Source organism: Telopea speciosissima, chromosome 6 (assembly GCF_018873765.1).
Source record: "Telopea speciosissima isolate NSW1024214 ecotype Mountain lineage chromosome 6, Tspe_v1, whole genome shotgun sequence".
NCBI classification, from domain to species: Eukaryota; Viridiplantae; Streptophyta; class Magnoliopsida; order Proteales; family Proteaceae; genus Telopea; species Telopea speciosissima.
In genome coordinates, this window is record NC_057921.1 from 47,597,910 (window position 1) to 47,609,099 (window position 11,190).

Consider the following 11,190-nt stretch of genomic DNA (forward strand, 5'->3'; position numbering starts at 1 on the left):
CGCTCCTCGTCATTATGTTTCCTTGCGGTAATTGTGGCCTCTTAGGAGAATTGATGATTACATCTTTGATGCGCTGTTTAGTTAATATGGAACCATCTCTTTCATTATAATCCATCCATATCCAAATTCCATTCATTTAATATCTCATTGGTGTCACTGACATAAGAAATGTCATATAGTCCATGTCTTTCTATTTATATGTATGTTATGTGCATAAATCATCCTATATTAAGAGGTTAGTGATGATTTTGAAATCTTAAACATCAAAGGAAAAATAGATATTGTGGGACTGGGGATAGCAGTCCACTAGAAGGGGGAAAAAAAAAGATATAAATCAATCTAAACTTATTCCGGGTTTTGTGATTTCTTTTAAGATAACCTTGTCTTACACAGTCACAGATTTTTTGGGATTTTTTTCCCGGGCAGTCCAAGCCCCAATCCCTGATCCTGAATACAGGGGGAAATCTTCGGATCCAGTTTGATGATCTTTACTATCTTTGAAGATGATTTACAGAAAAACTTCTATCAAGACATCCTCAATGGAACCAGATTTCATCAATCCCAGTACAACTTATTTATTGGTAATCTCATGTAAGAATATAATCCAACTCTTGGGCTCTATTTGTTCCAATGGAGAAATTCCTTCACATGAATTAACATAAATGAAAATAGTACAAAAGGAAAACACCTTCTAATTAGATTTTGAAAAAAAAATGTTCCTGTACTTTGGCCAATCCCCCCACCCCCCTAGAAAAAAAATCCCTCCATATGTAAATGTACTTGTCATTTACAAGAAAGAGAGAGAGAGAGAGAGCAAAAAACACCATACCGAGGAAAGTACAGAATGTCTCTCATTAAAAAGTTTTACATAATAGAATATTTATCCGGGGCAAAAAAAAACTTGTTAGCAACAAGATGTTGGGGACCAAGTTCCATTAAGGGGTGGGAGGGGGGGGGGAGAGGAGGAATCCATTAAAAAAAAACAGGGGAAAAATTGGGATTTAATACCCCTCTGATTCATCAGGCAACAGGAGGCCGTAATTTGTGGTCTTGTGAAGTGTCCACAACAGCAGGAGGCATCCACTGCCACATGGCTGCACCAGGAAATCCAGGGAAGGGGGCTGCTATCTTGTTTGAGGCAGCTTGACTCTGTGCAGCAAATGCAGCTGCAGAAAATGCAACAGGGTGTGGCATGAATCCAACTGGTGGTAAACTCATTGCTTTAACCTGCTCTTCTAATTTCTCCTTCTCTGCCTTCAGATTTATCTTTTCGTTCCTGAGTTCATTTTTCTCCACCTGTTGATGTCAAAGTGAATATTAATATCTGAATCAATGGAGGCTTACAAATCCAGATGGGCTTTGATCTAGGTATCCACTAGCCATTAGGCTGGAGAATCCATCGCACTTGATTGAATCGAAATCATTATTCAATTCTTGAAAGATGCCGATACCTCATGACCTGCCCTTTTTCAGACAAATGGAGATAGAAGTGACATCAATGTTGTTGTATTTTCAAAAACATGTAACCAGAGATCTAGGATCATTGAATCAGTAATTTCTTGGGCATGAAAGAGTTGAATCACATTTGGGAAATTGAAACAGTGGAGGAACCACTGTTGTGGATATAGAGCTCTTCTAATGTCAACTTTGCAGTCTATATGACTTTCAATAGATGAATTCATGATAAAAGTACCTCAAATCAAAAAAACATATAAGAGTACAAGAATGGAAGAAAAATATGTCAAAAGGAATAAAATAGTTTATTTGGAATAACTGGAAGAAGAGAAATAAAGGGCCGTAATGTTCAAAACTAAGAGGTCTATTGCTATCTCAGCCATATAGAGAACCCACTGACTAGTATAAACTATTACACGAACTTAAAAATCAAGGAATTGCTGGTTTCTGAATTGAGGTAGCAATCCAGAGTGGGAAATAGTGCAATTACATAAGTAAACTGAAGAGACCTTGGGTAGAATTGTCTTCCTCAGAAACATATATTACAAAAGATACGTCCACAAATGGAGAGGAATGGTGGAACATTAAACATCTAGCCAACATAAGTATTCGGGATAAAGCTTAATTGAGCTGAATCAGATTACGACCATTATCAACTATTACAGAGAAATTGATACTGGGCATTTCTGCTTACCAGGACATTCCTTCTTTCTTCAAGTGGACTTCTGCTTAATTTCAAGTGGTACTTTTAGAGGCAATTTCAAACTAAAGAGACTTTACTTTCATATCTTTAAACCAAGAAAAGGAAAAGGAAAGAGTAAGAGAATCAAAGGAGAGACAGAGACACCTTAAGATCTTTAATATTCTCCTGAAGCTTTTCATTTGTTTCTTTCAGCTGCTGTGCTTCAGTCCTAAGCTGTACCAGAGCACGAACGGCATCACTTAAAATAGTAGCTTTATCAGTTTTAGGAGGTCTGCCAGGCTCAAGAACAGTACCCAATTCCAAAAACCTAAGATTGGTCCATGACAAATAACACAAACATCAAAGAAAAAAATAGAGGAAAACTAAGGGAAAAAAATAGCAGAAAATTTTCTTCTATCCAGCTTAAAAACAAGTAACAAGTTTGAATATGGGAAAAAGTTAGGGTATAGAGAGGTAAATACCTATCATTCAATCTCTCTCTTCTCATTTTCTCCCGAAATGCTTTAGACCTAAGTCCTGTGCATGATTCATCCCTCATTCTGCAAATTTCATAGATGTAAGGATATTACGTAAGAAATAAAACTTAGACAAAATTCTAAGTTTAGAGCACTTTCTGATGCAAAGGTTGCACAGCCAATGAATCAACTGATCTTTTAATCATAAAATGAGGATATTGAGCATACACAAAGAAGGCTAGGATCCTCCGTGTTAACCATCAAAGCAATCAAATATTTTGAATGAGAGAGAAATCGGACGTGTTAAGATATGTATACCACACATTAGTTGAGTGGCTGTCACAAAAAGGGGGATTGTCCCTATCATGTTGTGGGCTAGTTTAGTTAATAATTAAGTCCTAGTTTGAGTCTTATTTTATTTCCTATGTAATTGTGCATTGACTCTTAGTAGAATTCCTACTAAAAGTCTAATTACTATCCTATAAATAAAACAGAGCATCACCATGACAGAATCCGAATCTATCGTTGTTCAGCAGTTCTCTTCTCTCCTTCTCTCTTCTCTCTTCTCTTCTCTCTCTTTGCAGGTACTAATTCAGATCCTGTTTTGTTACAGGACGAATGGTGGGGTCTCCATCCTTCATGTCAACAATATGTTGACACAGTGCTGGTTGAAAATATTCATCTTGCAAAACATATTCCTAGTGAGAAGAAAAGACGGAGACCAATAGTTAGATTTAAGGGTCATGGGGCTGATTAAGCAAAGCATGTATGGAGCACGACCTACACACGTAGAAGGTTTCTTTAAAATAGCAGAAAGAACACAAGAATTTATTTTTAAATAGAAAAATGAGAACGAGAAAGGAGTGAGAGAGCATAATATATGTAGTTTCATGAAGATGAGACATAAAGACCGTCAACAATCAAAATAAACGTGTCCAGGTCCATAGTTTTTTGGGTTGCAAATGCAAATGCAGTTCCAAATGCTTTAGTCATCTTCTTCTTGATACACTCAAAGGCTTTGGTGGCAGCAGGTATCCACTCAAATTCCCTTAGTTTTTCTACGTACATTATGTGATAATGGCCATAATTACACTATAGTTCCATATAAATCTTCTCTAGAAGGATGCTAAACCGTGTTAGTTTCTAACTTCAGAAAGAGTCCTAGGAATGGACCAATCTACGATGCTTTCCACCTTCTAGGGATCAGCTTCTTCACACTTGATACGATGAAACCCTTAATACTCTCATCACTTGTATCAAGTAGTCAATATGTTCATCCTCCTGCTTACTGTAGACCAGAATATCAAGACCATAGTTCAAAAACTCGGCAAAATTTCACTGATTTTGACAAGGCCGAGATGAAACAGGAGGCGAATCAAGGGATTGGCACAATTTCAGTTGAAATTTTGCTGACCTCGGTCCACTTTAATGTTCGTACTTATGTATTCATGTATTTACAGACTTTTTTTTAATTGTTGGGACTTGGGTGTCTATGTTAGGTTTCCCTAAAGTATCGGAGCTTAATATGGCTGTTTCCCACACCCCCCCCAAATGGTCAACCGAAACATGCTGGCAAAAAATGCAGTTTCGGTCAAAATTTCGCTAATTTTGCTCATTTCGGACCGAAATACGAGTTTTCGAACTATGATCAAGACAACTAGAAATTTACAAATGAGAGGGAGTAATTCCTGAGTCATAACCCACATGAAAGTATTGGGAGCTTCTATAAGGCCAAAAGGCATAACAGGCATTCATACAAACCATCCTTTATTTTGAAAGCAATCTTCCACTCATCACCCGATCTAATGCGAAGATACCCACTTAGAAGGTCTATTTTAGAAAAGACCTTTGTTCCTGATAGCATATCCAACATAACATAAGACGGGGTATAGAAAATGTATACTTGATAATAATCTTGTTAATGGCCCCACTATCCACACACATGCCAAGTCCCATCCTCAGGTATATGCAATTTCAGTATAACGCAAGGACTTAAACTCTCTTGTATGAACCCCTTCTTCAGCAAATGATCTACTTGCCTCTTCAACTCAGCATATTCTATGGGCCTAAGTTGATAGGCAACAAATTAGTTCAAACCTAGAACCAGAACTATAGCTCTTATCAATGACAATTCATCTGGAAGCTCCTCGGGTACTATATTTGAAAAATCAGAAATCAACTCCGTTATTGACATAGGAAGCTTAACTTCTTGTTGAGGGATGCCTTCTCTTGTAACAACAACCAAAATAAATCTTCTATCCGTGCTGCTCTCAGTAATCTTCTTCTGTGGTACTGCAAGTATCTTCTTATCATTGCCTTCTAGCTTCTGTGGTACTGCAAGTATCTTCTTGTCATTGCCTTCTAGCTTCTTGTGTGTAGCCTTAAGAGATTTTTTCCTTCCTCTTTTTTCCAGCGTCTTGACAAGATTGAATTTAATGGGCTTTCCTTTGAACTCGAATATGCATAGATTCTTGATTCCTCCGACAACCACATTATTAACATACATCCATGGAATTCCCAGCAAACGATGTATGAGCCTCATCGAAATCACATCACATCAAACTTCTTCTTCATATCATGAAAGCTTCAGTGGAAACGAACACCTTCGATTTACTTCTAAGTTGTTTCCAATGCGTGAGACTTTGTAGGGCCGTGGATTTTTATATTGGTAACTTGGCCTAATCAACGAAGGCGTTAGATACCACATTAATACTACTTCCACTGTCCACAATGACTGCAGCTGTTTTAGTTCTACTCACCATGCATGTGTAGGAGGTGCAATGACACATCCTATCTTCACCTTTGGTTTCAGCCACTAGAATCCTGCTCACCACATCAGCTCCATTGGTATCCTCTTCCTCATCATCATCTTCATATTCTCGTTCTTCATCTGGAGGATAGCCATCAAATTCTTTAGCTGAATTATCATCTTCTTCAGTAATAATAGAGTCTGCATTGGTCTTCCTCTTCATAGGAAGAAACTTTGCTAAAAGCCCAATCTTGTGATGGTTATAGCATTCAATGCCATTGCTAATGTCCATACATGCTTTTCCCTTGCCTTTGATAATGCTCGAAGGTATTCCTTTGTTAGTACCAGCAATATATACTTTCCAATATCCTTGGCTTGAGAACCCAACATCCTAAAGGGCTGCTTTAAGTTCTCTTCAGTAATCAGGACAGAGTGCTTTCTGAAAGAAATCTTAAATATCATAGAGGTTGTGAATATTAAGCTCCCTTCGAATATCAGATTCAGACCTAATTTTAAGCAGGAAATCAGCTGCATCTCATTCTCATTAAGACCAGCGCAGGAGCTAAGAGCATCAAAATGTTCCATGTAATCAGCCACAAATAAGTTGCCTTGTCACAAGGTGTTGAATTTATCATGTAATATGCCCTGAATGTCTCTTGGAGATACTTGATATTCAGTTCTTCCTTCATCTCCTCCCAAATAGTAGACTCAGAGTGGCGAACACAAGCATTGTTCGTGAATTTTCCACCACTCTTTGGCATGACTGGTAAGCTTGGCCTGAGAAAATTTCAGTTTCCTGTCTTCTGTCAGATCATACTAGTCAAAGTAGTCATCGAGAGAGAAGCAAATCATTAAACACTTAACGGTCTAGGTTCCATCCTATTCTTTAACGTCAAGTTTGACTTTCTTCAAATCATCCATCCTCATATTGTAGTTTCCAGGCTTGACAATCTTCTGTATGGCATCTTCAAGGACATCCATTGAGGTGGTGGTCTATAAGTTACTCGACCCAGTATTCTAGAGTTGTTGGTGGCTGATTTTTGATATTCATCTTCACTTAGCGCTTCAAGAGTAGCTTTCTTTTGTTGCTTCAGAACAGAAACATCTTCTGATAGTTTTTGAACCATCTCAAACAGTTAGTTAATGGAGTTCTGAAGATTTTCAATATCATTATTTCCATCACCTCCATTACCTACATTAGTGGTTATAGGTCTGATACCAAATAATGCAGATGCAGTTCCAAACATAGCTACTATAACTGACTAGCACAACCAGGATCACCAAAACTGAGAAATGGGGGCTGTTTAAGGAGAAAAGTGATATAACTCGAAGCAGAGAGAACAGACAGGTCGGATTTCCTAATCGAGTCGTCTTCTCTAATAGCAGAATGAACCTACCAAATATCACTGAGAACAGAACACAAATGGAGCCTGCACAGAGTTGCCGACAAAACCAAGTCCTACTAGGAAAGCAAAGCAGTAGTAGAACTAGTGTTTCAGCATGTCAAACTCAGCAACAGATCAGAAATTGAGAGAACAGTTACCCAAGAATTAGAATGCAAAACTAGAAGGCTAGAAGCAAATATGAGCAGTATTCTTGTTTACTAGATGTAAGGAATAAGCCAACATTAAGAAAGAAACTACTACAGATACTCCATAGCTCCATTTGCACAGGTGTAGAACATCAAATAACAACTTCACAGAATCTTAGATAATGTTTATACGATAAGGACAGCCTACAAAGAAATAAAGCCTAAGAATTCCACTGTCCAGTGACTTCAAAGCTTCAGTAGATAACAGAAGAAGCAAGTAATAAAACGAATGGGTCAGACATGAATCAGGGTAAGATAGCTCGGGAAAAAGCCTCTTAGAATGTCAGAAAAAAACAGATTGGAAGTTCTTCAACTCATGTAAAAATTTCACAAAGGCATCTGTTGCAAAGCCATCCACCACAAAATAACAAGCTATTTTCATGGTAAAATAAATTTCTGATGGCGACGGGCAAATAAACATTCTCCCTATAGAATACCATAGCAATAGGGTATGACACGAGAACATATAAATTCTCCAAAATTACTTCAATGAGAATGATCCACGTCATGGAGAAAGAGCACCATCCCCGTAAATAGAACATGTTCTCGAAATGCAGTACCACATCCTAATCAATCAGTCACCGATCAAGTGACTCTCTGTATGAGGTGATAGATGACATAATTTAATGATTTTGCAAAGGGAATATTTTCAATTTAATTCTATAAATAAACATTCTCCCTATAGAATACCATAGCAATAGGGTATGACACGAGAACATATAAATTCTCCAAATTACTTCAATGAGAATGATCCACGTCATGGAGAAAGAGCACCATCCCCGTAAATAGAACATGTTCTCGAACTGCAGTACCACATCCTAATCAATCAGTCACCGATCAAGTGACTCTCTGTATGAGGTGATAGATGACATAATTTAATGATTTTGCAAAGGGAATATTTTCAATTTAATTCTATAATATATAAAGTAAACAGCTTCCAGATTACTGTTTATACCATTCATAACACAAAAGAGATCAATTAATTTTTCGACCCAGGCAATCCTAACCCGGTAATACAAGGCAGGTTGTAATTAAAAAATGAAGCGCCAGAATTTTAGTCCTCTTATCCTGATGTTATACAGGAAACTAGTTCCAAAGAAGTCTGCAAGAAGGAAAGGAATCTAAAACCATTGATCTCTTGAATAACTAAAAGTGAAACACGATGTCATCATACCCAATACAATAGCCTTAGAAGACATTGAATTTCAAAATGTAAAAAATTTACAAGAAATTGTAAAAATCACTTATACAATACCAAGCAGCTGGTGCCCAATTACAGATGAGACGAAGATGACTTTGAACAAAAAAACGAAGTAATTTTCAGGACTAAGTTGTACCATCCAAAGAAGCAAAACTTCAAGGAAAACAACCACACCAAACATCTCCAAGTGCGAAAATGAACAGAAATTTTCAATATTTTATTCTTTCCGGGATGTGCTAGCAGTCTAGCAGATCCCAGATTCTCACCTAATCCAAAGCCTCAAATCTTGGGCTTCTTTCTTGAATTAAAACCCCATTTCAGAACTATGACTCCAAAAAAGACTAGCAAATCAGGAGACATAATCGTGCCAAAACAAGCTGATCTAGATGATTTTAGGCCGCAGAAGCAACGGCAGAGCTGATCTATGACCACAAAGAGTCGTAATTTCTTCCTTCCCTTTCCCCTCTTTCCTCTTATTAAATGTAACGGCAGGAACTGAACCGATTAGCAGCATAAGCCAATGAACTATGATCCCACTCACCCAAAACAAAACATAAATTTTGTGCAAAAGTTGAAAAATTAACTACTGTACTTCTTGATTAGAACATTAGAACGAAAGTAAAACCTATGATAATTCAACAAAAAAAGAACAGGGTTAATGGGTACAGAGCATATTCACCTTTTCCTGGAGTTATTATTCTCGATACCTCCATCAAAATCTGTGTATCCATCAGCAATCTCCACACTGCCTCAGTCATCAGCAAAATCGATCAAATATTATGAACTCGATAACTATTTTAATATTGCAAGATACTACTACTTTGTGCAGTAACAAGCATTCACTAGTAATTACAGAAGAAAAATCAAAATTTTATCAAAAGAAAAAAATTAGGGGGAAATCCTTTCTTGGAGTCGACAGATATATGAGGTCGAATTCATACCCGACATTGGGAAGATCGTTAAAACCATCAAGAGCCCAATTGAATTCTGCGTCAGAACCTCCAACATCGTTGACCCAATCGTAATTTAACAACGAATTGGACCCCATTTTCGCCCAAATTTGGGAAAAAGGGGCCCTTCCAATCCCTAGAACAATGAATCTCTGAAAATGTCTAAATAAAGAATGAAAGCCGAGAGATTTGCAGGGATTGCATGAAGGCTCTGTGCGTTAGTGAACCCTGAGAATTAAGAGCTCTCAGGGCCTTGACACAATCAGATTTAAGGCTTTTGAAGGCATGAAGAGGAGAAGAGCATCCTACGAACATAAATGAGAGTTTAGCGCCAAAACAGAGGGGTGGGGGAGGAGAAACAGAAAGAAAAAGCGATTTTTTAAGGGATAATTTCTTAGATCCAGATAAGTTTCAAATTTGTTTTACACCAATAGTTTTTATTTTTAAAAAGATTTACTTAATCCCCTTAGCTAGTTATTGATCATGCCTCCTAAGAAGAAAATAGAAATGTTCTTCCGAAAAGGCCCCAATCACATTTCTCTTTATTTTTTTATTTTTATTTTTTTCTTCAAAACCTCAATTTTAGGTTATGACCGTTTTCATTCTAAAAAAATAACAGATTTAATTCACAATGGAAAAATAAACGGGAAGATAAAAACTGAAATGGGAAAAATAAGGAGTTGTGCTCACGTTTACACGAGAACGGCTCACAACTGTTCAGATGGAAACCACTCCATGTGGATCCCACAGAGTGGATTCTATTTGAACGACTGGGAGCCATTCTCGTACCACATACGTAAATATGATCCTAGTTCAAAAATTAGGAGGGAAACTAAAGTTTTTTTTTTTTTTTGAAGAAAATAGGACTGATCCATACTGGCGATACGGTCGATCTATATTGGAATTGGCAGAGACTGATGTCGCTTACTAAAACCCTGGTTTAGACTCTACCTGCCGCTAGAGTTTTTTTTTTTTTTTTTTCAATTAAGGAGCACTAATCGTTATCTTCTCATCCCATTACATCTCAATCTTCTAATAAAACAGTTTTTTTTTACTTTTAATATGACATGAACTCAATTATCTAGGAGATTATTCAGATCAGCAATCTAAAACGATAAATGAGGGTTGGGGCAATTTTGAAAATTCACTTTTATTTTCTTCTTAGGTGGCATGACCAATAATTACCTCTGGGGATTAAGTAAATCTTTTTAAAATAGAAACTAATGGGTGTAAAACAAATTTTAAACCTACTTATTTTGTAAGGATCTAAGAAATTATCTCATTTTTTCATTGACGATTGAAGGAGATTTCGCCAGGATCTCTAACAACCCATTAAGAGAGGGTTAAAATCGTAAATTGAATAACCCAACGCTATTGTTGTACGAGTCGACTCGACAACTCAACTAACTCGGCTTATTTGTTGAGTTGACTCGCGTCATTGATGAGAAAAATGGAGCATAGAAATAAGAGACGAAAGAGAACCAAAGGGCATTTTAATGAACGGCAAGGGTTTCCTTCATGCCTGTGTAGTAATTGGAACGAATGGGAGGGTTGTGTTATCAACCGTACAATGGGAGAAAAATGGTTGTAAACTGATACTCGAATTGGTTTTGCATCTGTATTCATTCAGAAGCATCTGTAACCAGTTAGGGATATCCGGAAAAAAAAATTATCCAATCCAAATATAAATAGCTAACGACCTTGAGGGTTTTCGAAGATTCAAAAAGTTTGAGGGAATGAAGAAATGAGAATCATGAGACTACGACAACTAATAGATATGAATTGAGAGTGAATTGTATTTGTCAGGGGAGGAAGGTCTATGTTACACAAATCAAGAATGTAAACAGAAAATCCGAATTTGATTCACATCCGTATCTGATGAGGCATAAAACACCCCACCTATCAGAGGCTGCCACGTGGCCGACCCGACCTCAGTCCGAGAACCGAGTGGGCCGAGCAGGAAATGGGGCCGACCCCATATCCGATAAGTCACCCGACAAAGCCTGGTTTGAGCGAGCCGGCGTGGCGAGGCCGAGATTATACGAGTCGCCGGACTCTAGCCGACCTCATGGCCGAGATCGATCTC

At 37.5% G+C, this 11,190-nt stretch overlaps 1 protein-coding gene and 1 long non-coding RNA gene across 4 annotated transcripts; one reads left to right on the forward strand and one right to left on the reverse strand.

Moving 5' to 3' along the window:
* Nucleotides 1–872: 872 nt before the first annotated feature.
* Nucleotides 873–9,409, reverse strand: LOC122665058 (transcription factor ILR3-like). 3 transcript variants are annotated; one of them, XM_043861116.1, is made up of 6 exons: nt 9,096–9,409; nt 8,834–8,899; nt 2,620–2,697; nt 2,303–2,465; nt 993–1,296; nt 873–959 (listed from the first exon to the last, which is right to left on the reverse strand). In XM_043861116.1, the coding sequence occupies exons 1-5, from the start codon at nt 9,200–9,202 to the stop codon at nt 1,021–1,023; spliced, it is 690 nt and encodes a 229-aa protein (XP_043717051.1). In that variant the 5' UTR covers nt 9,203–9,409; the 3' UTR covers nt 873–959; nt 993–1,020. The 3 variants fall into 3 exon arrangements, with proteins under 3 accessions (XP_043717051.1, XP_043717050.1, XP_043717049.1); XM_043861115.1 differs by having other exon boundaries at nt 873–956; nt 992–1,296; XM_043861114.1 differs by having other exon boundaries at nt 873–1,296.
* LOC122665059 lies at nt 7,483–7,935 on the forward strand. Its single transcript, XR_006333424.1, has 2 exons — nt 7,483–7,559; nt 7,812–7,935. It is a non-coding gene; the product is annotated as an uncharacterized LOC122665059 (long non-coding RNA).
* Nucleotides 9,410–11,190: the final 1,781 nt, after the last annotated feature.